We start from the raw sequence: 27,445 nt of genomic DNA on the forward strand, positions 1-27,445 counted from the left end.
ACAAGATTAACCTGGGTGCAGGTTCGTTATTCTGATATTCTGAGGCCTTGGAATCCCCCCGCCCCACTGTTTCTCTCTGTACTTTATGGAGGCTCTTCAGATAACCATTTCAGTACCTACGGGGCAGGGCAACTCCATGTGGTGTGATGGGAGGCAGATCCTGGGACCCACACTCAGCATCCACCTGAGGGGGGGCGGCTTGGGGAAACTTGTTGAACTGGATTGTGTATAAAGGTAACCCCCTGGGGACTGATGGCAGGATTATCCTGAGCACTAAGCAGTTCTTACAAAGTTCATTCTCTGTCCAGAGCCTGTAAACTAAAAACTCTTTTAGACACTTAAAAAAGTTTTTATGTATTAAAGAGTAAAACTGGTGGGAATGTATATTGATGCAGCTGCCATGGAAAACAGTATGGAGATTCCTCAAAATATTAAAGATAGAATTACTGTATGATACCATATGATGCAACAATTCTACTTCTGGGTATTTACCCAAAGCAAACAGAAACACTAAGTCAAAAAGATAGCTGCACCCCACGGTTACTGCAGCATTCTTTACAATAGCCAAGATAGGGAAAAACCTAAATGTCCATCAACAGATGAATGGATAAAGAAAATGTGATACACACACACACGCACACACACACAACAAAATACTATTCAGCCACAGAAAAGAACAAAGTCTTGCCATTTGTGACAACATGGATGGACCTCGAGGGCATTATGCTAAGTGAACTAAGTCAGAGAAGAGAGAGAAAGATAGATACCGTATCATTTCACTTCTAAGCAGAGTCTAAAAACAAACAAAACCCCACCTCAAACTCATAGATACAGAAAAGGACTGGGTAGTTGCCAGAGACCGAGGTGGGGGGCTCTGAGGGAGATGCGTGAAGGGGGTTATAACTCTGTCAAATAAATAAATAAAATCCTAAAAAAAAGGGTACAAACTTCCAGTTATAAAATAAGTCATTCCTGGGGATATAATTATAGCATGGTGACTACAGTAATAATACTGTTACTGTATATTTGAAAGTTGTTAAGACAGTAGATCTTAAAACTTCTTATCACAAGAAAATAATTGAACTGTGTGACGACGGATGTTAACTAAATGTACCATGGAGATAGATCACTTTGCAGTGCACACATACATGTACTGAAACATTGTGCTGTGTACTTGAAACTAATATAAGGATATGTGTCAATTACATGTCAATTAAAAAAACTTTAAAAAAAGTAAAATTGTCTTGGAGTGAATTATTCTCAAGAGAGACTATTTTTAAAACAGAAGTCTTCACATTTCTTTCATGTACTATGGATTACTTTATTTTCACCAGTGTAAGAAGTAAAAGTATTAAAGATACTCCAAGGACTTCACAGCCACACACACACCCACACACACATCCACACACACACCCACACACCCACACACCCACCCCCACACACACACACACCCCACACACACCACCCACACCCACACACCCCACACACCACACACACACACACACACACACACCTACAAATACACGCACACATGCATACACTTGGAATGTCCACTTAATGTTAGTAATGGTTATTTCTGGATGGGAGAATTAGGAATATTTTTCTTGCTTTCTTCTTTACACTCTTCTATATTGCTTGAATTTTTTTCTATCAGCATACACTATTTTGAATAAAAACAATAAATAATTATTCTAAGGGAAAAAGCAAAAGCACAAGAAATATCTGGCAATTTTGCTTTCTAGTTACTGGGAAAACATGGCTGCCCTGAGCCTGGCCGTCCTGTCCTTACAAATAGTTGTATGTGGCTGGGGCCTAGGACCCATCACTTCGGAATGACACTGCCTGGTGCATCCACTTACTCTAAGTGAATATCATCTTCCTGCTGCCATAGCTCCTCGGAAACCAGGGCACAATTTGTGTTTAACTTTATCATAAAAACATATTTTTCCTAACAATTGTGATGAGATTCCTACTCTTTCCCTGTCATAAACAAGAATCATCTGAGGGTCAAGGACTGATTTGGGGCTGCAGGACATGATCACCCCAGCCAGAGAGCCCACTTGGGTGATGGCCTCCCCGCCCCCTCCAGCCCTGTATGCCATATGGAAAACGGATGTTCTCATTTCTTCCCAAACACCAAAGAGTGACTCATTTGAAATAATGACGTATGCAGCTTATGATTTATCATGGGCTAGGTCTTCATGCCGCCTTAGAAGCAGATGTGACTGGAAAATGACCTCAGAATAATATGTCCCTTCCAAATTAAAGATTCTATGAGCTCACTGAGGCTAATGCCCTCATTTCCTTTAGTTTTTGAAGAAGCTAGTGTGTCTGGGAGTAAGTGGAATGCATCCCTCTAGAGCTAAGGAGATTGGCTGCAGCAAAATGGACAAGTCAATGACCAGATGGCCGTATTCACTGAGCTCTGCCTGGGCCATGGTGCTGTGGGGAGGCAGCCCCGAGGGCGTAATTTCTGATCACAGGAAGGAGCTTCCCAGCTGGGGAACTGAATGTTACAGGCATAGTGAAATACTCAAACCTACAAGGCAAAGCAGACAATACCCTCCGAGATGTGTATTTCTTTCATGAGGGCTGAAGCCATTAAGACATGAGCCCAGCCAGGGCCAGATTAATCAGGGAGGAGCAAGTGACTGCTTATTCCTTCATGTTGCAGCGTAAAGTGACTCCCTATGGCATGTTATCAGGGCTCTGAGTGGTGCTTCTGAAGTGCCACGTGGCCTTTAGGCCTCACCTCTGCTCTTCTGGAACTTTCCCTTGCCTTCGCTCCCTTCTCAGGTCATGTTCCCCAAGAAGTTCCCCAAACTGGAGACTGAAATACATAACATTTATGTCAGCCATTTGGGATGACCTCCAAATGCTTTGGGGGGAGCTTTGGGGATCAACACATGTGAAGGTGAGAAGTTGGGCTGCAAAAGCAGTCCTAAGTAAGACCTCAAAGAAACTAGGCAGGGGGCGCCTGGGTGGTTCAGTCGTTAAGCGTCTGCCTTTGGCTCAGGTCATGGTCCCAGGATCCTGGGATCGAGCCCCTCATCGGCCTCCCTGCTCTGCGGGAAGCCTGCTTCTCCCTCTCCCACTCCCTCTGTTGTGTTCCCTCTCTCGCTGTGTCTCTCTCTGTCAAATAAATAAATAAAATCTTATAAAAAGGAAGAAGAAGCCAGGCAGGACCTACAGAGTTGTTTTAAATTGGAGCAACGGGACCAGGCCTTTACACTCCCACATCAGTCAAGCACTGGATATGGGATGCCCCCAGGAGCAGGGGGTAATCTTGGTGAGACAGCCTTCTTTCCCCAAGGATAGCTGCCCCCTTAGGGGACTCAACTGTGAGCCATCTGCCATGCATTGTTCCAGCCTCAGGGGAGCACCCATTTCTTGTGCTTGCTTATCAGACTGATAACCACCTACCTGGGGGTTTCTCAGGATCCTGAAGGGAGTCTATGTACTTGGTGCTCTTCCTCAGTGGACTCTTATCATGTGGGAGGCCCCTCTTTCCCATTCTCCAGTAACCCCACAGGACCTGTGTGTTCAGAATCATCTCAACATCCATCTTGCAAATATGTCCTGGCTAGTGGACCCTAATTCCAGTGCCCATGCTACAGTACCATACTAGAGAAACCCTAAACTTAGCAGGTGATCAAAAAGAGCTGAGCTGTCAGTTATTTCTGTTATCTGGGCAGCACTGTGTCTGGGGTCAGACAAAAACTCAACCAGAGAGGCTATTATGATTACTTTGCTAACAGGTAGTGAATGTTAGAATCAAAAGGAATTCCCACATAAAGTGCATCTTGATGGGAGGGGTTAGTCTTATAAGAATTTAAATGTGGGCTTGAAATTCTTTGTTTCAAATCCTACCTATAATCCTGTTTATAGATACTGGCATGCAGATAGAGGTAACATGGTTTAGAGGAAAGAGCACTGGACTAGGGTGGTGCTTCCTTTCCAGAGGCTTCAATTTTTTTAACTATAAAGTGAGCATATTATATTAGATTAAGAGTCTCATGCTCTACCCACTGAGCTAGCCGGGCAGTTGAGCATATTATATTAGATCACTTCTAAATGTTTGTCCAACGCTACTAGTCCATGAGGTTCTCTTAGATCTATGATATGCAGTGAAAGCTTTTGGCAACACTATTACCAGAACAAATATCCATGTTATGGACTGTCTTATTATATCCTGATTAATTCAACAAACATTATCATCCCTCCAGGGGCTGCTAGGGTACCAAAAGGAACATAAGGCTGAGTAAGACACAGACTAGCTCTTGAGGTTCTTCTAGTCTAATAAGAGGGTTTAGACAACAGGCAAATGACCTTGAAAGTAGGACCAAGAATATTTCCATAAGGAAGCACACACACCGTTTTTTTTTCCTTGTTGTTGTTTGCTTTGCTTTTTTGTTTGTTTTTTGGGAGGAGATCAAAAGAGAGAAATTACACTGCTGGTTGGGCACACTGAAGAAAATTTCATGGATGAAGTGGCATTTGATATTGTCTTAAGAACCTGAGGCAGGGAAAAGAATTTTAGTTGTGGGCATGTTGCATGGAAGGGGCTAGGGTGGGGAGGTAGAAGGTGGTGCTGGGGCAGTTTGTTTACTGCTTTGGTTGAAATGGTGTGTTCACAGGAAGGGTACTAGCAGATCAGGTTGGAAGGTAGTTTGGAGATTGATTGCAAAGGGCCTTAAATAATAGGATTTGGTTTTCGTTAACTAGACAAAGGTTTTCTGACCAACAGGAAAACATGATGTGTTTTTTTTTTTTTTAATCTCTCTTCTTCAGATTCCATTATTTCAGTTGATCTGAATTCAATTCACTGCCTCTTTCTTCTACGGTCTCCAACATGTTGTTAAGCCCTCTTTGAGTATTTCATTTCAGATATTGTACTTTCCAGTTCTAGAGTTCCATTTTTAAAAAATAATTTCACTTTCTCTGCTGAGAACTGTCATCTGTTCATTCATTATGTCCAACTTTTCCCTTAAATCACTGAACATGTTGATATTAAATGTCCTAAAGTCTTTGTTAATTCCCACACTTTTGTTGTCTTGGGGTCTGTTTCTATTGACTACTTTTTCCTGAATTATGAGTCACATTTTCCTTCTTCTTATGTCTGGTAGTGGTTTTGCTGAATGCTGGACATTATAATGCTATGTTTTAGAGAATCTACTTCAGCAGAGTGCTGGGTTTCACTACAACATGTGTAAATTACTGGCATATTCTCTTGAAACTGTCAGGCTTGACTTCGTTCTTAATTAGGGCAGGTCTATTTAGCTTTTTCTCTTTAGTCCTAACGCATGATCCTTATACCTAAGCATGGACTTTTGGGGGTGTCATTTGATGGCCTAAAGTTCTCAGTGAGCCTTCTCCACCCCGGTTGTGCCAGCACTCCAAAATTTCCCAGCTCTGTGAGATTTCTGAACTCTGTTCAGCCCATAACTCTGTGGGAGCTGCTCTCTGCTGGGTTGTGCTGAGTCTTGGCCAAGGACCCCTGGGGACCCCTTATGCCAGTTTATAGGGCTCCCTTCGGTGTAGCTCTTTCCTATATGGTGTCTTGTCTTACAAATTCTAGATACATTATCAGCCCCAACTTCCAGTATCTGCCTTTTCATCTCAGTGAGATGGCCTCTCTGCTTGGCCTCACTGTGGTCTAGAAAGTGCCTCCCAGCACAAAGTTGGGTGATGAATGTGTCTCTCTTTTCTTAAAGATCACAGCCCTGTGTTGCTTTTTGCCCAATGCCTGAAAACAGTTGAAGTTGCATCCTATATTTGTCCAGTTCTGAAGTTGTTTTTGGTAGGCCAGGACACAGTAAAAGGATTCTTTAGGAAAATTAGTTTGATGGTGTCCTTGCAGGACAGCTGTGAGTGATGAGACACTGGAGGCGGGTATATGAAAATAAGGTCCCAAAGTAGGGTGGTGGCAATGGAAACAAAGGAAGCATCTAGAAAACTGGACAGAGGGGGCAAGCTGGACAGAAGAAAATGGTTCAGAGGTTCCGAGTCTTTTCTCTGCTCTTTTACCATCATCTGTTTGTCCAAGAATCAACTGAAGTTGAACCAGACTCGTTCATACAAGGGACCGAGAACATGGATAGTCTTTAAAATAATGTTTTTCTATAAACTACGAATGGGACACAGAAGATTGCCAAGATCCTTGCACTTCTCAGCTCTCTCCTGAAAAGCATGATAAAAATTCTAGGGCCAGAAAAACAGAATTCAAGGAGCCTCTCTATGTAAGAGACTGTCCCATCCAAGACTTCTTACTATTGTCACTCAGGAAAGTTGAAGAAGAGAACTAACACTTGTGACCCACCAATTCCTTCATCACCTCCTTCTAAGATCCTTCAGTTACAGCAGCCCAGAGAGCACAGGAAACATTCTTATGGCATGAATTCTGTGTCTCAGACCATTTTCTCTTCAGAACAAGAATCCCAATCCAGAACCAGCAGGACGATGGTAGTGTGCTGGGCAGATGGTTATGAATCGAGACATAGGTTATATGGCTTGAAATTTCTGTTTATCATTTGAATGGTTCATGATTTAATGGAATTTCACAGATGTTCTGAAACCAACCTGCCCTCTCTCTTCCAAGTTTGGAGACCCTGCTAACTTTGGGTAAGTGTGGCCTCTACCCCATCCATGTGGCCATCTGCCCAGAAACTATACTTGGAAAAAGATTCCCTACCAACTCCTCTTGGCAAACTTGTGAAGCATATGCTTTGTCTTTCCATTCCAGGCAGTGCCTTTCTCACTTAGACCTGTGCCTTGTATGGTGTTTTGCCAGGTCCCCGAATTCTTTGTTTTTACCTGCTTTCCTCTACCCATTCCCTCCGTGATTCTGATTCAGCCAGCTGTCACTAAGAAAATAATTTTATACAGAAATTCATACAGGGTTGCAAGTGACTGGTGCATCTTTCCTAGGGAGGCACTCACAAACTGATTTGAACAATAGCATTAGAGGGTGATGATTATACATATAGGACCCTTAAGTCAGAGTTTTTGGGTTCAAAATCTGGCTTGATCATTTACTAGCTATGTGACTGTGGGCAAATAATTTAATTATCTCTGTATCTAAGTTGTCTCATTAGTAAAATTATGCTACTAATAGAATGACATGAGATGATATGTATAAAGTGCTAACAGTGGTTGGTGCATAGTAAGTGTTAATGAATACAAGCTGTTTTCCAATTTTAGAAATTTTTTGCAATGGAAAAATTGGAAAATAAAAGAAAAATAGAAGAAATAAAAATCATAAACAATCCATTTTGATGCATTTTCTTTCAGTCTTCTATTTGCACATAGATATCTTTAAGACTGAAATTAGGATAGCAGTATACGTGCTACTCAGCGTTTGCTTTTTTTTCTTACAGCTTTAATTATTCATAAAATACGGTCTTTTTAATGGGTCCAAGCTATTCCACTATATGCATGGACCATAATTCAATCAACAAATCCCCTAATATCTGATCTTCGGGTCATTTCCCAAGGTTTACTATCACAAATACCGAGCAATAAGCATCTTTAAGGCTGTCTGATGATATTCAATGACGATACTGATGCATAAAAGTGCAATTATGAAGTTAAGGGCATGATGTGTGAGAACGGCCCCTGTACAGGCATCCTTTGTGACCCAGACATGGCTTCTGGTTTAGTTCAGGGTAAGAACACAGTTTGCTTTTGAATACTGGGTGTTCCTGATGCCACTGAAATCACTTCATTCCTCCACCTACTGCCCACCAGCTGTGCACCAAGTCCTTCAGATAGAAAGCTTCTGACATTTGTCAGTCCCTCCAGGTAGACGCTGCACATGGCGTTGTGCAAAAGGGTCCCACGGGGGGCTTTTCTGGTTAGATGGTTATGACCTGGCTGATGGACTGAAGTTTCCTTTGTAGATACCCGATTATGGGCAGCTCCTTCCACCTGCTCAGCCACCATCCTGCATCACCAGAGTTTGCTGAAAATCTTTGGTTTATGATTTGTTTGGCATTTTTTTCCTTGTTCTGGACTTCTGCAATTAGGATCCCAGGTTCGTAAAGCCCAGCAGAGAAGGTGATGACTCCAACTGGCTGACTTTGCACTACTTTCTACAATTCCCCCACTCCTGTTTCCTGAGCTGTGAGTGAGGGAACCGGCATGGCTGCCACTGACAGCCAGTTCCAGCCACTCCAGGTCTCCATGAAGTATCCCAGTGGGCTCCCAGGCGGCTGTTTGCCACTGGCATCTTGAGGCAGACGAAAGCCCACGTTGTTTGGTTTAGAGGCAGAGGCGATCCCTCTTAAACTCTCACTTGGAGACCACAGGTCTTAGTCACCAGGTCAGGAAGTCATGGGCGGGGCTGCTGATGTTGCCGTTGGGAGTACACCTCATCGGTTCTGTTTGGGTTTTCCTAATAACGGTCCCTCAAACAGAGGCTCTAAGTGAAGTGGCCTGGCTGTGTTTAGTGTCTCCAGTGGGCTAGATGGTTCTGCCAGGTTCTACCTGCCGTCCCAGTTTCCTCACGGACTTCTCTGTGAGGAGGTTCTCAGACCAGAGCCACACACACCTGGATGCATTTCAGCTAAGTGAGGAGAGACATGTGGTGCCCCCAACTGCATGTAAAGCATAATTGATGGGGCATTACACACCATTTGATGTCCAAACCCCATCTTTCACCAGGCCTCCCGGAGAAGGCTGGTGGAGGGAGGACACCTCGGGATCCTTGCTTTTTAATGTATCTGAGGTATTCCAAAGGAAAGGATATTTGTTTTCCCTTTTGCTCCTCTAATTGATGCAGCTGTTGCCCAGCCTCATCTGCAGTAAGCTAAATATTATGTCTTTGTAACGTTTTTGATCTTCATTAATTATAGCTCAGGAAAGCTGACAAAGGCAACCTGTCTCTTTAATATAAACAAGATTAATTGCACGGTTCCTGCAGAAAATGAACTACCAGCAGTTTAACAAAAAATGTTTGTCTTTAAGCAGCCTTTGGATAAAAAAAAAAAAAAATTAAAACTGTTACAGGAAGTGCCAAAGCTGCCAAATTACCATGCCCGTGAGCCTCGCCCTCATTATCAGACTAAACGAACGAACGCACACACCCCTGCACTTTCATCCTCCTCCAGGCCCAAGGAAAAGAAAGGCGGGGGGGGGCGGGGAAGAAAGCACCTTTATACAAAGAAGTGTCTCTGAAGTCTGGAATGCACCCTGACTGTTTGAAGACAAGATTTATACCTGACACCTTTCCTTAAGCTCATTGTTGAGACTCGTCTGTTTTCAAATCAACCGCAGACTGACTGCTTGAGGTACTTCATCTTATAACGACCACATAATCTAAGATAAATACACAAGGGATTGCTATCACTTTCATTAATAACCATGAAATATTCCTTCCTTCAGCAGGTAAAAAAAGAAAATAAAAACAGGCAAATGCACTCAGTGGGCTGAAGTTGAAGGCTTGTGGGGAAGGGCTTACTGAGGGCAGGGGCCAGAGGGCAGAAGGTGAGGACAGGGGCCAGAGGGCAGAGGGTGAGGGTAGAGGGTCGGGGCAGAGGTCAGAGGGTGAGGGCAGGGGGGCAGAGGGTGGGGGCAGGGGTCAGAGGGTAAGGGCAGAGGATGGGGGCAGGGGTCAGAAGGTGGGGGCAGGGGTCAGAGGGTGAGGGCAGAGGTCAGAGGGTAAGGGCAAGGGGGGGGCAGAGGGTGGGGGCAGGGGTCAGAGGGTAAGGGCAGAGGATGGGGGCAGGGGTCAGAAGGTGGGGGCAGGGGTCAGAGGGTGGGGGGGCAGAGGGTGAGGGCAGGGGTCAGGGGATGACAGAGGTCAGAGGGTGAGGGCAGAGGTCAGAGGATGAGGGCAGGGGTCAGAGGGTGAGGGCAGGGGCGAGCAGAGGGTGAGGGCAGGGGTCAGGGGGTGAAGACACAGGTCAGAGGGTGAGGGCAGAGGTCAGAGGGTGAGGGCAGGGGGCAGAGGGTGAGGGCAGGACAGAGGAGAAGAGGCAAGGAGCAGAGGACAGAGCAAAGTGTTTAAAAAAACTGGGACACAGAGTGCACAGCACACAGGGGGCAGGAAGGGCAGCTGGGGGGCACTTTACACCCACTCCAATGCTTCAGGACCCTTCCTTAGAAATGGCAAAACCAGGAGTCGGGCACTCGTTTCTCTTGCCGCTCACCCCTGGAGTCAGAGGCTGAAGTGTGGTTCTTGAGCCTCTGCAGCAGGCCTCTGCTCAAATGGCCTGAGACATCAGGTGCTTCAGGAAACCTAAAAGCCCAAGAGGGAGGCTTATTTGGGATGCTGTGACCTTAAGGTCAATTCGAAAGACCAAGGCAGGGTATGGGTTCTCCAGGCTCACAGCTGGCTGAAAAAAGGCACCAGGCTTGGAGCGGGATGACAACAGAATCGTGGAAGAATCTGGGAGCGACAGCCCCCTAATGACATACCACCCTCCTCTGGCCACTCCGCACGAAGCGACCTCCAGATGGGGGCTGAGGCAATCAGAATTGGCACCCACGGAGAATGGACGTGGTGCTCTCCAGGTCATGCTTGGAAAATGGGCGAGAGCCAGAGAATCATTTGTGTCAACATCTAGCTCTCTGTGGCTTCCCTGGAATTCCTGATTCTGAGAACATGTTGGAATCATGCCTAATATAGTGTGCGTATATGGGGGTGGGGGTGACTCAGTGAAGCCAAGATTTCTGTGAAACCAAAGGAAGTCATTGCAAGGCCAAGTGTGGGCAGCAGGCCGATGAAGCTCCATGGATGCCTGTGGCTGGGGACCTGGGGACTCACATAGCCTAGTGGGTAGAGGAGAAAGGGACTTAAGCTGGCAATCAGCTTCCTCAGCAAGCAAGCGGATGGAAAGGAAGCATGAGTTTCCTGGTGTCTGTGATACAGAGGATTTAGTGAGCCAGATGCCCAGAGGTGAGTCTAAAAAATGGAAACAAACTGCCATTTAGCTGGTGTTGAGAAAGTCCCAGGAAGGTGGGGCGTGGAGGGAAGAAGCGAGCCAAACTTGGTGTGCAGAAGCTCAAGTGTCATGTTCCCAGGCAAGAGGAGCCTGTCTCATGGAGTTCCCCCTGCTCTGGTCCAATCTGGTGTCCTCCTGGTTTTTCATGACCAGAATACTGCATCTTTGAATGCTTGCTTTCCTGTGACATTCAAACCTGTGGTGAAATGACTCAAGTGTCAGGTTTCCCAGGAGCCCAGCTGCTGCTGTTGTCACTGGCCGAAGGGGAGCTGGGGCCTCACACTCTGGGGTGTCCAGCCAGGCCAACACCTAGGCGTGGGGTGCATCCGGAGCACTCAGGTCTGGGTGCCCGGTGAATGGTTGGGGTCCTCTGGGGCAGTCACGGTGGGCCACTGGCCTCACAGAAGTGACCAAGGCTGGGGCTTTCCTCAGAGTATGTCTGCATGTTATTCCACAGCCTGGCATAAAACACTGTATGAAAATGAGGAAGGTGTGTCTTCTGAGACACTGACTTTTCCAAGGGTCTGTGCCCATGAACCCAAGTCTTTTGAACACGTGTACACGTAGGCACATACACATATAACTGGAGTAAAAGATTTACAAACCATCCTTTCTACCTAATATTTCCCACTATGTGATTCAATGTTATACTATGTATTCCATTCCATTAAAAAGAATAAACACTAGTCTTGACCCACAGTATCAACCTCATGATGCACTAAGGGGAGGCAACTGGCAGTTTGACAAAATGCTGCCTTCCAGGGAGCAGGTTGCTAGCTCTCGACTAGCAACCAGGATTGAAGGCAGCTCATAGGAGGGACTTACTGATGTGACACAGTGCTAAGTAGAGGGGAGTTGGGAGGGTGGGCCCTAGTCCTGGTTCAGCCTGGCTACCTTAGGCAACCACCAGTCTCTCTGGGCTCATTTCTCCATTGGTGGAGATCATTGCAGTGGATTCCCCAAAGTTCTAACCCTGTGTTGGGACCTGACTTGGTGCTTTCCCAGGAGACTGAACAAAGAACAGGTGATCGGTACCTTAGAATTTTTAGTGGAGGATGGGTTGAGCTCACAAGGTGATGTTGGTGGTGAGTGCCTTTACAGGTCACCGTTATGCTCCTCCAAAATACTTGATATCTGACTTTCTTAAAGCCAGATCATCAAGTGTATCTCCTAGAACTTTTTTAAGGAGCTTGAGGAAGCAGGTGGGCTACACACTTCTGTCTCCACTGCCCTCCAAACAAAACAAACAAAACAATGGACCATGACCTCTTTCATGACAGCCTCACTGACATTTTTTCCATAATTCTCTGACTATAATAACAATACATACTAATCGTAGGAAATTTTCAAATATGTAAAGTTATAAAGAAGAAACCTAGAAAGCACTTGTAGTCCTACCATCCAGAAATATTGAGATTTTGATGTTTCCTTTTATCTTATCTATCCATCTATATATCTAATCGAGAATCATTTTGTACAAAGAGTTTTGTATCCTTTTTGCTTAATGATTTAATGAACATCTCCCTTTGTCATGAAATATTCTCCAGGAGCATAGCTGCGTAGTATTCCACCACATGGATATCCTATGAGTAGTTAACCCATCCCCCAAGCTCTTTCACTGTTATAATCAATGTCACACTATACATAACTCACACAGTGCAAGGAAATCTAATCCTTTCCTTAGGATAAATTCCTAGGGACAGAATTGTTGGGTCGAAGATCCACAGATGTAGGAGAGCTCAGCCACCTTATGGTACCTCCCTCAATGCCTCTCCCAGCAGGTGGGGAGCAGATTCTGCAGAATGGCCACCACCAAGGACTTCTGGTGGTCCCTGACTAGATTTTGCAGTTGTAGAGGGAAGAAGAAAAACGAGAATGATTTGTAATGACAGAAACAAAGAATCAGAATGAAGCAAGGGAGCACCATCCAGCTCTCTCCCTTCTAGACAAGCAGAAGGGAAGTCCTCATGGAAGGAGGCTAGAGCTTAAGGTCACACCCCCGCCCACAGGAGCCACCAGCCCTGGGCTTTCCTGGCTGTGGTCACTCAGATGGGGGCTCCAGCATCCCTGGAGGCCAGCCACCCCATCACAGCCTGGCCTCTCCCAGTGGATCTGCTGTAGCTGCTTCTCTTCCCATGGGCTCAGCTGCTCTGAGACTCACCCAGGAGAGCTGGTGCCAGGCCCTCATCAGGAATCCTCCCAAGAACCCTTTCTGTGGTGGACTTGTGCAATGGGGACGCCTGGAGCAGAGGGGACCCAAGAGGGACAAGCCAAGTTCTTGAGGAACAAACATTAGATTTATATGTCATAGGTGGGGCTGCCTTTTTTGTTATGGAGATTCTAAAAAGAACAGGTATTTATATTAAATGAGCAGTGGCCGGTGTTAACAACTGTTTTCTTTTCTGAAGCTCTGGGGGTCAAAATGAACTTATTCTCATGCAAGGGGTCCTGGGCCCAGCTCTGCAGCCTGAGTGTGCTGGGCTCACTGTCTCATGAGTGGTCACCAGGCTGGGAAAGATCAGAGGCAGTGTGTCCATGTTACATGTGGCCAGGCCAACTCTCATTTTTCCAAGCTTATATTTTGTACGAAAACCCCAGGTGTGTTCAGGGAAACCAAGGAAAGGAAATGCAGTTGTAGGATGAGTCATGAGCTATTTCTCCCAACACCCTGTCTCAGAATATAACAGTTTGGATGAAATCCCGGAGAGATTTTCTCCCCGTTGGACTTTGCCTGTAAAGCACAGAAAGGAAATCTACAAAGATATCCAAGTGGGAATATGAACTCCGTCCAGGGCCAGCACATGGGACACTTTCAAGGCACCCCCACCCTGGCCTTTCCTTGTGGTTCTGTGAATCCACAAAAGCACACTGCCCACTGCAGAGAGTCGTGTTCATTCCTTCAAGTGCTTCACACGGATGAACCCAAGTTACATCTCATGACAATCCTATGAAACAGGTGGGTTTTGTTGTGCCTGTCTCACAGATAAAGAAACTGAGGATTAAAGAGGTTAGGTGAATTGTTTATGTTCACACAACCAATACTAAGTGATGAAAAAGGAAGTCCAACCAAGACTTCCCACCCAAGGCCCATGTTCTCACCAGCCGCCAGGACGCCGCTTTTCTGCTTTGCTGCTTTTCTGCTTTTCCGCTTCCCAGCATGACGACAGTGCACACACCTCTCAAGGCCACAAATTCTGTCTAAGACCCTGAGCACAAATTCAAAGATCCTCACTTTTCTATTGTTGCATTAAAGGTCCACAAACAATCCCAGTATTTTCTAGGAGAACTGAAGGCAGCAAAGATGCCAAGGAAAGGAGTTTGCCGACTATGGTTGCCATCTCCTACTTCCTGCCAGTCCTTTCGGCAGCAGCAGTCAATTGAACTGAACAAAATCCCGTGGCTCTGCATGCCAGTCAAGATCAGTCCCTGCCACGTGCAGTTCCCACGTCCTTGTGCCTTCCCTAACTTCCATCACTGGTGCTGTGTGCCTGAGCCCCACAAGAGAGATGCTTTAGCTTTAAAAAACTGCATTGTGAAGCTTTATGCTATGTATTCTTATTTGAAATTCCGTGGCAATGCAAAATGGCTGCTGTAAGTAAAATACTATCATGAACTCTAAATTTAGTAAAACCGGGGTTCTTAGGAGCTGGGAGGAGAAAATTCACTTTGCATTGAAAGGCTGTCCACAATCCGTTTCTAGGGTGTTAAAGAATGCAGATATTCTTGAATTGAAAAAGTTGTGAGTTGTAAGAGCTGCAAAAGGACGTTTTAAGAAATTAACCTTTGTTTTGAGATAACTATAGCTTCACATGCAGTCATGAGAAATAATGCAGAGACCTGGTGTCTTCTTTACCCCAATGGTTTGATCTTGCAAAATTATAGTGTAATATTGCCCTCACATCGGCTGTTGACATTCATGCAGTCAGGATGCAGATCAGTTACGAGAGGCCTTTTTAGAGACTACTTTGTAAAACTCTATCATCTGCAACAGCAGGTTGTGGTTTCAGCAGAAGAATGAACCTGGGGGCTCTTCAGGACATTGTGATGAATTTAGGGCAATGCCCAGGCTGAGGGTCTCGTAGAAGTGTCCATCCCTGACCTGCAAACTACAAATGAGGGGCCCCTTCTTTCTGTAAGTTCCCCCCTTTTCCTGAAAAGATGTGGGCAGAGGGAAGACAGCGGGAGCTGGTTGGAGGGATGTCCACACCCTCTGTACTGACAGTGAACTCCAGCGCTGACCAGTCCCGCACTCACTTCTCAGATCCTCTTCCTTGGCCATAAGATGGGGCAGCTGAGCCTGGAGCTGCCCAGTATGGTGGCCATTAGCCACATGTGGCTGCCGAGTGCTCGAAACATGGCTAGTGTAACTGGACCTGGATTTTTAATGCCTATTAGCTTTAATCAAAGCCACGTGTGGCTAGTGGCTACGCCACTGGGCAGGACAGGAGAGGGTCTTTCAGATTCCTCCCTCCTCTCAAATGTTTTCTAGTTACAATATCTAGGCTTATCCAGATGAACCCCCCCCGCCCTGCTGTGGTCTTCCTGTGAGACGGGGTGAGCCTTACCCCTGAGGAGGTTGAGGTTCAGAGAGTTCCAGGATTTTTCTGAGGTCCCACTGGTGAATCGTGCTAGAGCCCGCTGCACACCCCAGGTCATGTGACTTCTAAACCAAATCACCCCCCTCTCTGTGTTACATGGTGGCTCCAAAGCAACCCCACCAACATATTACTGTGATCAAAAAAATGGACTCAGGCAACTGTTCATTCTTCCCCTACACCGAATATGAAACCCAAAATATGGGAAATAAAAGTTCATATTCTAATTAAGAGAAAGGCACTTTTGTGGGGGAAAAAAAAAGCAAAACATGGTAACCAGTGACTAAGGATGAGATTTTGACAACTCAGACACTCCTATTTAAAGAACCAGGTTCCTGTGAGCAAAATAGAACAGTAAACAGCAAATCACTCTAGAAAGAAAAACACTGAAGATAAATCCATATGAAAGCTCACAAAATAAAAGACTCACGCTGTTTCCCTTAGGCTGAGCTCTCAGCTCATTCAGTGGTGGCACCAGCCCATGGGTGGGCTTCCCCTGGGAGACCCATCCTTCATCATGAGCCTCAAGAGAGCAGCAGATACAGCACGTATGGTAGAAATTCTTCAAACCATGTAGCACAACAGAAACATACTTCACAGCATTTTGAGAATAAGGAATAATTTATTCACTCTAATTAAATCCTATAATGTTCAGCTTAATACTCTCTCTGTATTTTGAATACCATAAGGTTCTTTACCTTCAGTAACACAACCTGCTTGTTTTACACTAATTCCCTAAAAACTTACTCCTTATTTCACATTGCCCCACTTAAATTGTCCCACAAATCAGAAAATATATGCGTTTGTGTATATGGGTAGGTGTTACATCTTTTAATGACCATAAATGCCCCAGTTGTCCCCAGATACAGGTCTCCTAGTGAGAGAAAGAAATGGCAAACACAGGAGGATCTTCAGAAGGCTTCCACCCCGTAAGGATTTTCTCCTCCTGAGCTCCACAGACTTTAGAGGGATTTGGGTATTTTCCTCTTACCTTTGGGTGTCTGTGTACTTCTTTCATTTCCCTTCCAGTGACTGCCACAGTTGAAAGTCTCCTTCGCTCTACCTTGGGGTTTATCGTAACTGAATGTTTGATGTAGGAGAGGTGTGGCTTTCTGTACATATTGGCAGGTGAAGAGAGGGAGGCCTGAGGTTTTATCACATCACAGATGAAATTCAATATTGAGGCCTTTCAAGTCTCACAGCCCACCCCCCAAACCCCTCCCTGAACTCGCCCTCCCTCAGTACTCCATCACCCCCAGGCCAAGATATATTTCCTGAAAACCGGAAAAACCAGGTACCAGCAACCTCAGATCAGTGCTAATTAAATTAGGTTATAAAATTTGGGCCCAGTTCCCTTATCTGTGAGTGACGCCTTCCCCTTTCCAACTGGGCTCCAAGTGTGCACAAGTAAAGCATCTGACATCACCGTATCCTTGGGTCTAAAGCACTTGGTGCCATTAGCACATCAAGGTGTTTAGATCAGACTAACTTTGATGTAATCCCCTCCTCCTGGTCTTTTCTGTCCCTGCTTTCTTCTCATGAATTAAACTCCAAGTATTCAACAATGTATTCAACAATTTTACTAGCTGCTCAAGTTCCATCTTGGTCATGTCTATTATTAACATTTTTAATTGGATCATCTTTACAATGAATGTACGGGCTGTGGTGAAGGATCTAGGAGTGACATTAAGTCACCCCGAAACTTTGAGATTGTACAACAGCACTGGAGGCCCACCGAGGGTTGAGTCGCCTGGGACAGTGTTCCTCATGGGGCACAGGAATTCCCACTATGTGACGTCTCACTGGTCCTGTGGGGCCAGAGCATGGAGCCTGTGACCTCAGCCATATATCATACCCCTTCCTTGAGACAATGCCAAGAGCCTCTGAGGAAGAGACTGTCTTTCCTCTAGATAGCAGTGATAATAGAGTTCTACTTCTCTAGTTCATCCCAGTAGTAAGAGAACCCATCTGGTTTCAGGAGCACCAAGCTACGGCATTTTGTTACAGCGCTGAGAAAATGAGCCTCTGCAGTGCTTGCCCTACAGGGGGCCTTCCTCCCAGCTCCCTGTGAGGGTCCACGCTCCAAGTCCAGGAGCTGGCCCTAAAGGGCAGCAGTGGGAGGACCGGCCTCCTTGGGACGGGGTGCACTGGTGGCCACGTAGGACAAACAACTCCACAAACATGGTACTCGAAGCCAAAGTGGGTAGAGAAGCAGGGAGCAGAGAGTGGGACCCCCTTCACCAAGATCTCCCCCACCGGCACCAGCCCATCTTGTATTTTTGAGATCAAGTCCCTGGGATAATCAGCGGTGGGTTCATATTTCACAGAGAAAATCAGAAAAAAAAAATTAAGAATATCAAAGGCTAGAATTTTCTTTTACTTCAGTATTTCATGTTCTCCCTGAGGCTGCAGTGACTGCTGGTAGAAAATATGGTTAGGGGTTTGCAGGTAAGAAAGGGAGCAGAGGAAAGGCGAGGCCCACTGCTCTCAGGTCTTTAAAGTTAGTGTTTACGGGTTTCTTACTTGCTTTTCATCCTCTTTTTATTATTATTATCAAAGAGGCTTATAACAGTCTTGTGTGCAGCAAGTGACTTCCTGATTTCTCTGCCCAAACGAGGTGGCTATAAAACCTGAAAAGAACTGGGTGTTGTCCGTGCATGGAAAAGTGGGTCTTTGTAGAAAAAGTTAAGGGGAGCCTGATCTTTTAATTGGTTCGCTTTTACTTCATAAACCATTTTCTTTCCCCCTATCCCTCAGAGCTCCAGATAACACCATCTATTGGATAAAACTAGACCATGGATTTCTGTTTGTTTGGGGACTTCATGTGTGGATTTTTAAAAAAGGAAAATAAGAGCCCACTAAGATAAATTTCTCCTCGTGTCACAATGTTACTGAGAGGAGCAACCGCAGAGACAGAAGGTGGAAGCCCTTAGGGATCAGCAAGCCTAAGGCGTGTCGGAGAGAGCTCTGGGTGATGGAGCCCCCGCCCCAGCAGCCGCAGCTCAAAGAACGGCCAGTGCTCTGGCAGGGGCAGTGCCGGCGCTCACGCCCACAGCTGGACAGACACCTAAGAATGGAGCCACGGAGCCTGGGCCATAGAGACAGTATGCAGATGTGTTGCTGAGCACTGACCATGAGACCAGCCATTCCACGGTCCTGGGTTTAAAACAGAATCCTGCATCCCGGAAGCCCCCATCCTGCACACCCTGGGCACTGTGCCCAGGGCGGCACACACACCATCTCATTTGACTTTCACAGAACAACCTGAGGGACGTGCTGTTATTGATCTCACTTTACAGGGACTGTGGCTTACTCACTTTACAAACTGGGGCTCAGAGAGGCTAAATAACTTCTTTAAGTTTATAATACCAGCAAGCGATGGATGGGGAATGTTAACCCACGCTGGGTAACCCTAGTGCAGGCACTGCTCCCATCTCTGGAATGCAGGTGGGCTGGTGAGCACTTCACTCAACTCTGGCATTTGGATGCACACCACCTCCAGGTGGGCCGCTGGGTCAGCAACTTTCTACAGATTAGGAGCCAGAACCTGCTGTCTCCTCAAAGTGTGCTGTGTAGACCAGCTACATCAGTATCACCTGGGAGCTTGTGAGAAATGTGGAATCTCTGTCCTCCTGGACCTATAATAATTAAAATCTGCATTTCAATGAGATTCCATGTGATTCAGACACACTGGATTACCTGAGGAGGAATGGATGTGAATACAGGTCTCCAAGCTCTTTTGGGTTGCACATCCTTAATAGCAAAAAGACTGAGTTAGCATCATCTACATGTGACATCCTATTATACTAAGATACTATGTACATCGTAAATATAGATACAGAAAGTAAAAGCACAAGCTTAAGACAAAAAAAGCAGTATTTATTTGCTAATGGTGCAAAACTCCTTATGGGTGTTAAACTTTGAAAACCAGGGTTGTAGCTTTCCATGTCAGCAAGGGGCAGTTTTTCTGAGCCACGGTGGCTCCTTGGGGCTGAAGCGGAGGATGCGGGAAGAGCCTTCCTGTCACCAGCCCTCTGGGTCCTGCCCAGGCCCCCGGGCAGACTTGGGCGGAGGGGCTTTTGGAGAGCAGCACCATGGGCTGCAGCGTTCTGGCCTGAGTGAGGCCTCACTGTCCATACTCCCCTGGTAATAGCCAAGGGGATTTCTTTTCTTCCTAGGGCTATTCCCTTTAGCCCTCTGGGTCACCCTGGCCTAAAACTTGACCCTGATCAAAGAACCAACACTTGCAAATAACACAACTTGGAAGGGCAGTGTGGCCCACCATGACCTAGGACTGCCCAAGATGACTTAACTCTCCGGGTAAGGGTGCCTGGTGGGGCTTTGCTATCCACTGTTTGGAGGCCACACCACTGTGAGGTTACATGTCAGCTTGCAGATTTTAGCTTTGTAGAAAAGGTAACCCCAAAGATTACAATTTCATTGCTCTGTAGGACTTTAAGCAGTTTTGTGATCCTAACATTCTTTTTTAAAAAAATGCCTCTAAGCATCCAGTTCCTCAGATGCTTCTGGAAGCAGCTTTGCCACCTCATGGGCCCCGTCACTAATGAGCAGAATAAATCCCTGACACACACTCAGTTTCTGCTGTGTAAGAGTCACGGTTTTAACTCCTTGACAAGTAGATTCCACAAGGCCCAGTGAAGAACACACATCTGCCCCCTCCAGCTCCTCTTCATCTCAGTTATCCAGCACTGGCTTTGAGAAACGAGCCCTCTGGTCTGATGTGCCGAAGAGAATGCTCGAGATCCAACTTAGTCTGCCATATGCCCTTCTTTACTTCTGTCCTTCTCCCTGCCCGGGTCCCAGTGCCCAGCCCCCCCTCCCCCAACCTTTTTAAAAGATACACAGTTAGATTCTGTCTTTCCAAGACCTCTTTTGAAATTACCCATTTTCTCCTTGGTCTTGTTTTTGCTGCTATTGATTTGTACGACTCAGAAATGTGGCGGTGGAAGACAGATTGGCTTACGCCTCCAGTGAGGAGAGAAGAGTCAGCAAACTCATGAACCGTGTATCTGTCAAATGTTTGCAAGGCCAGGAGCCTTGCTAGGCCTCCGACAACAGGCGGGTCACACCTTTGGGGATCCAGTGGGGATATCCACAGACAATTACAAATTCAGTGAGGGCTATAAAGTGGGGTGATTCTGTTTCAATTTAGCTGTTTATTCCATTTCTCAGACTAATTTTTTACTAAGTACAGGAATTTTACCTTGAGTCATTTAAAGAAATTTACTAAGTGCCTAATAAATGCACAGCACCATTTCAGTGCTGAAAGAAAGACAAAAGAAGTGAAAGATGAGTAAGCCACAGTCCCTGGGGCCTCACCATCCAGTTGGAAAGACAGAAACACAAAAAAAACTGAAATAACAATGCCCAGCACAGTGTGATTAAGAGCAAAAGAACAGCCAAGAACAGGCCGTGAGGGATCCACAGAGGATAACAGAAACGCCAGCCCAGGGAGCTTCAGGGGAAGTTAGCATCTGATGCGGGTCACAGAGACAACGCAGACTTTAAACACAGGAGGAGTGAAGCAGGACAGCTGCTCCTGGAGGGCACAGCGGCGCTAAGGCTCGCGTCAAAGTGGATCTGGGCTTTGAGGCGATGCGCAGAGCCCCGCGCTTCCCTGCGGGATGCGCAGGGTGCGGGCGGGTTGCTGTGAACCCTGGACGGTGAGCCGCTGGGAGCGCACCCGGCAGCGCCGTGCTGCCCGGCCTAGCACCAGCATGCTGAGCAACACGGGAGCGGCCAGAGCGGCAAACTCGTCCCCACCTCCACCGAGTCCGAGTCTCATTTTCACAGGGCCCCAGGTGGTGCACCGCAGGGTCTGAGAAGTACTGGTAGAAACCTCCAGTTCTAAAACCAGTGAGTCATGGAGGTGAAAACTCCAGCACAGGGAGTGTAGTCGATAATACTGTAATAATATAAGGTGACAGATGGTAGCCACTCTTACCATGGTGAGCACCGCATAATGTATAGAACTGTTGAATCACCACGTTGCACACCCGAAACTAACATAACATTGTATGTCAACTATACTTCAATTAAAAAAAATTTGTGAAAAGTACTTCATTAGGATGTGAGGAGCCAGGAGTGTGTGTAATCAGTGACAGGGCAAAGGAACTATTTCAGGACTATTAATCTGTTAATGGAAGAGAACCTGGAAGCCAGAGTTCAACTAGGAGTCTGTTTCAGGGGCTGAGGAGGGGCCCGGGGTCATCCCAGATCTACTGGGTTCTGAGAGACGGCATGGCACATGTGGATGTGGCTGGACCAGCCCTCAGAAGCCAGACCGGGGCCGGGAGGCTGAGTGAGTGTGGTCAGCCCACACACAGCAGTGAGCCCCAGAGTCAGGCCTAGTTCTGACGGAAGAGAGTAACCAAGGAGGAGCAGGGCTTCTGCTAAGAACTGAGGTTCTGAGAATCTTTCCGTTTCTTCCTATTCAAAGGACCGGGAGAGGACCCAGCAGAGCAAACAGAAAAACCATGAGAGAGAAAGAAGAAAAACTAGGACAATGGTTACTTGCAGCTTTCATGAAAAGAAATTTTTTTTTAAAGATTTTATTTATTTATTTGACAGAGAGAGACACAGCGAGAGAGGGAACACAAGCAGGGGGAGTGGGAGAGGGAGAAGCAGGCTTCCCGCTGAGCAGGGAGCCCGATGCGGGGCTTGATCCCAGGACCCTGGGACCATGACCTGAGCCGAAGGCAGATGCTTAACAACTGAGCCACCCAGGCGTCCCTCATGAAAAGAAATTTTACTAGAATTTCCATAAGCCTAGAATTTCACGCCATTAACATAAGCTCAGAAAGCACATTCTAATTTGTTAGTGGCGCCAATAAAAGCAGGCTCACTAAACAATAAAAGCATCTTGGGAATACACTATAAGACAAATAGACTTCCACAGATCACAGAAGGACCTGGGCTTTCTGCTCGCCTTCCGTGTTGCTGCTGGAGGAACGGGAGGGAACGATGTCATGGCTGTGACAGTCCAGGCAGAGAGAACTCAGTGGGTCACCTGGGACACTCTTCACTGCCTCAAACTCAATTCCTGGTATGTTCCGTCTGGGCCACATATTGGGCACTGAGGTCTTGGGGTGCTGGTTACATTGCCATGCTATGTCTTCCTCTCCAGCTAGATTGTTTGCTCCTTGGAATGGGAACTGTCCTTGTACTTCTGCACCTTTCTCCCAGCAACTGAAATTTGCTATTCAAATGCATTGTATTACCTGGGAGTTTGTTAGAAATGCGGAATCTGAGGCCTCACTCCAGACCCACAATATCAAAATCTGCATTTTACCCAGATCCCCAGGTGATTCAGGATGTTCAAGGTTATGACTCTAGAACACCAGTTCTCAATCTTGCCTGCACAATGGCATCACTGGGGGAGATTTTAAGACTGTGGAACTCCTGGGCTCCAACCCAGACCAATTAAAGCTCGTTTTCTTGGATGGGTTCCAGGCACCAGCATTTTTTAGATATTCCCCAGGTATTCCAGTATGAGGAAAAGGAACTGAGAAAAGAGCTAGACACAGAGTAAGAACTGAGTAAATGTTTAGTTAACAAATACATAGAATGAATGAATGATAGGGCATGAGGGCCGAGGGGAGGCTCTGAGGCGTTTGGTCAGCACTCTGATTTTACAGAAGAAACCAAAGCCTCCAGATTTGAAGTGATTCGCCCAAGGTCACGTAGTAGTCAGGGACAAGCTAGCGTCAGAAATCAGGTGTGCTGGTTTCAAATGCGTACACAAACTCTGATGTCGACTTCAGAAGGTGGAACCTAATTCCCCATCCTGTGAGTATGGGCTGATCTTAGTGGCTCGCTTCCAACCACCAGAAAAAGGAAAAGTTACCGTGCGCTGCCTCAGAGCCTGGGTCATAAAAGGCGCTGTGGCTTCCTGCTTGCTGTCCTGGATGGCGTGGCTGCTGTATCGTGGGGACACTCAAGCAGCCCGTGGAGAGGTTCACACAGCCAGGACGTGAGGCCATCTGCCAGCAGCCATGCAGACGTGGCTCCCCGGCCTCCATCGAGTCTTCAGATGGTGTGGCCCCAGCGACTGCAACTTCATGAGACCCTGAGCCGCTCCCCGAGCCTGACCCTCCAAAATGCTGTGAGATGGCAAAGTTCTGTTGTCTGAAGTTGCTAAGTGTTGGGGTCGTTTGATCTGCTTCACCTGTGAGTCCTCTGCTCTGTCGGCCACGCCCTGGTGAGACATCCATGTGGCATCAGGTTCTGTTCCACAGAACTTAAATAGACAGGCTGACCTCGGTTCTTTAGTAGAAGCTTCAGGTTTAAAGCAGACAATGACAATGAAATCTACACACAGAGAGAGGCAAGGCCCGACACAGTGGGATCACCCAGCCCCAGCCCACACAATCATGCTGTGGTTTCCACTTCTTTCTGGAATCCCCTCAGGCATCCGTCCTGCCCTTCTGGCTGGCTTCGGTGACAATATCCAGGCCACAGCCCCTTCCAGCCCTGCCAGGCTGCGGGAGTGCTGGCTGGGGGCAGGGCTGGGTCAGGCTCGGGCGGCTTCGGAGAACAGAGACACAACCTTGGTTCAGAACAGGATGTCTGCCCTGCACGCCAAGTGTTGGCAGAATCAGCGTCTGAACGGGGTGGATGGATTTGCCCCTACTCGGCCTGTCTTGAAGCCATGGCTATGATTGCACTGGGCTGGGAACTTGTCCGGCTAATTTGGTGAAAAGCAAACAAACACCACCCAGCTGATCGGTTAATGACCAGACAACAGCCGATGGCCCAGAAACTAGACGCTGAGACTCAGAAAGGGTGTGAGAAAAGGTGGTGACCACGAGGCTGCCTGCTGCCACTGCTGGGTCTATGCCTCTTCCTGTGCCCATACTCCACCACCTCCGCTGGCTAGCAAGGTTCTGCCTTTGTGAACTTTCTAAGCTGGGCATTAGTATTTCCTAAGAGGGTGCTTCACCAGGTGTTCATAATGCCACCTCCCTGCCCTCTGTGAAAATAGGCCCCTGGAAGTGGAAAGGTTCCTCCCAGCGGTGGGCAGAGGAAAGGTGGGACAGTGGGGTGCGAACAGCATCTGGCAACCCTGTCCCCACAGCAGCACAGACAGGGATGCCCAGAGGCTTCTAGTGCCCAAGGGTGTCTTGGACCCAAACCCTGGCAGTGAGCAGAGCCCCTGACTCTCTGCTTTGTGCTAGAACAGTCCCAGCCTGCCAGCCGTGGCACCTAGAACCACGTGCCCTTCTCTCTCTACCTGCCAAGGCACTGGCTGTCTCTGGGGGGAAAAGAAATGAGGAATGCTTTTTCCAGACAGCCAGTTGGGGAGTCCAGGCTGCACTCAGAACATGGCTTGTTCGCCACAGACTCCAAACACTGCAAACTGCCTGGCTTACAGCCACAAGCTTGGCTTTCCATCTCCTGGTAAGAAAAAAATCAGAATTCTCAAAGGCCCCCAAAGGTGCCAGGGGTGCCTGGGTGGCGCAGTCAGTTACGCGTCTGCCTTTGGCTTAGGTCATGATCCCAGGGTTCTGGGATCAAGCCCTGCATCAGGCTCCCTGCTCAGTGGTGAGTCTGCTTCTCCCTCTCCCTTTGCCCCTCCCCAGGCTCATGCTCACTCTCTCATTCTCTCTCTTTCAAATAAATAAATAAAATCTTTAAAAAACAAACAAACAAAAAATGAAAGATGCCACATATTGATGGTGGATTATGGGTTAGATACCCATAATGCTCTTTATAAGCATTATTACAATCCTTAAGGCATGAAAAGTAGACATTATTCCCATTTCACTGACAGATTCATAGGGGAGAAGGAATTTAACCTAAGTGGCAAAGGTGGAATTCTAGTTCTTTTCACCACCTGCATTGCCCCCCCACCCACCCCGCCCCAGGCATGCACAGAACACGTGCAGCTTGCAGGATTCTGGTGGAGATTCAGAAGCCCTTGGAGGCAGGAACTCAGTTGTCCCTAGACCAGGCAGACAGCCTCCTGCCCAAGGCCCACCTTTACACCTGGCTTGAAGAACCAGAACCCATCACTGAATTTGCTTTTCCTCAGAGTCCACCCTTAAGTGCAAGGACACTGCCTACAGGGATCAGGCAGTGTTCAGGGGGCAAGAGATGGGCCAGCACCCTGGGCCAGCACCCCAGGAACTGTAACCTTCCCAAAGCCTGAGGGGCAAGGTGGGGACTGGGTCTGAACCCAGGGATGGGCCTTACTAGTACATGATAAGTAGCTAACATCCATACTTTATTCAGCTGTCCCTAGTTTTTCCCTAATGTCCTTTTCCTGTCCCAGGATGCCATCCCGGACACCACATTATAGCACGTTTAATCTCCACGTCGCCCTCAGGCTCTGATAGTTTCTCAGACTCTCACTGGTTTTGATGACCTTGACAGTTTTGAGGAGTGTTGGTCAGGTGTTTTGCAGAAAGTCCCTCAACTGAGGGGTTTGGACAATGCTTTTCTTATGGTCAGACTGGGTTTATGGGTCTTGGGGAGGGAGATCACTGGGGTAAAGCAGCCTTTTCATCATATCCTGTCAGGTGCGCATACTGTCAACATCATGTGTCACCACTGAGACTGACCTGGAGCACATACCAGGCCCTTCCACTCTAAAGGTAAGTTTCTCTATTCCATACTGACCTCTTTGCCCTCTTAGTGATGACTATGAGCTGCCACTCTTAAGGGGTGGGGAGTTATACTCCACCTCCTTGAGAGGGGCGTGTCCCCATAATCTATTTCAATTCTTCTGTACGAGAGAGTTGTCTCTTATCTTCTATTCATGCAATCATTTATTTCGATGGATATGTATTTTAGATGCAGGAATATTTATTTTAAATTTTGGATTATAATCCAATTATACCTTATTGCTCAAATTATTCCAGCTCCGGTGATTGGGAGCTCTTTCAGTTGATTCCTGTGTCCCTCTGACATACCCCCATGTTGTTGTTTTTTTTTAGCCCTTCCCTGCTTTCTGGCCCTAGAGGATGCTCCAGGCTTGTTCTGTATTTCCCTTCCCCAACCTTGTGATGAGCCCTCTCTCTAAGGAATGCTGATACCATTTGTGAATGGCATTAGAAATGTAGATCTGGGTGTGGGGCAAGGTGAGGAGATGTCTGAGGGTGCCTGTTACCTCCCAGTGCAAGAAAGAACCAGCTTACCCCTATGCAGGTGACCGTGTTGTGACAGCAAGTCAGCGGCAGTGCCCTGACAATGTTGGTAGCCCACCAAGGGCCGGCCCCTGCATGTTTCCAGAAAGGATAACTGAAATGTCCTGGACTCCTTGCCAAGAGCTCTGCCTTCGAGGCTCATTAGTGCTGCCCTCAGAGGTCGATGGCCTCTTGCCGTTGGCTCTTTGAGGATCTTGGCCTCTCTGAATAGTCTTTAAGTAAAAAATGATTCCAGGTATTATGAAGGACCTGGCACATCTGAAAGTCCCCTATCCTAATACCTGCTTCCTTGACTTCAAGACACCATCTCACTGAAAGAGTCGTTGTTGGTTCCATTGCTGAAAAAGTCTGCAAGACTTTAATTAACACAAGACTACAGAGTGGACCGTGGCAATGGGCTTCAGGGTCTGTGAAAGGCCAGTAGGATTTTCTGGGCCCTAGCACAACTCCTGCTGAGAGGGAAAAACCATAATTTGTGTTTTCTTTTCTTGCTCAATCTGTCATTAATACAAACTAATCACTTCCTAAGCCCTCACTAAACGCAAGACATGATACTGTAGGACGGATTAGAGTCCTATAGCACATGCGTATTCTTATTTATAGACAGGACTCGTGGCATCTATGGATATAGATGAGATACCTCAAGGAACCTATTTCTAATAGAAGACCTCCAACCAACCTCCTCCAACAGAACTGGGCTGCAGGCATTTTTCCTGCTGAGAAAGGGTGTCCGCACAGG

General features: G+C 47.0%; 1 protein-coding gene across 4 annotated transcripts in view; it reads right to left on the bottom strand.

Annotated features, from left to right (window-relative positions):
• The window catches only part of EDAR (ectodysplasin A receptor), a 93,983-nt gene that overhangs the window by 54,983 nt on the left and 11,555 nt on the right, over nt 1–27,445 (bottom strand). For 3 of the 4 annotated variants that reach the window (XM_088026670.1, XM_088026667.1, XM_088026669.1), the window contains exon 1: nt 16,530–16,584. The exons of the other annotated variant lie outside the window; for it this stretch is intronic. In XM_088026670.1, coding sequence (XP_087882796.1) covers nt 16,530–16,556 — 27 coding nt within the window. In that variant the 5' untranslated portion in view covers nt 16,557–16,584. Of the gene's footprint in view, nt 1–16,529; nt 16,585–27,445 lie in introns of those variants that run through there. 4 annotated transcript variants of the gene reach the window in all.

The sequence above is a fragment of the Eumetopias jubatus genome, unplaced genomic scaffold, assembly GCF_037043125.1.
Source record: "Eumetopias jubatus isolate StellerSeaLion01/CBP00866 unplaced genomic scaffold, mEumJub1_p1.0 scaffold_9, whole genome shotgun sequence".
Taxonomy (NCBI): Eukaryota; Metazoa; Chordata; class Mammalia; order Carnivora; family Otariidae; genus Eumetopias; species Eumetopias jubatus.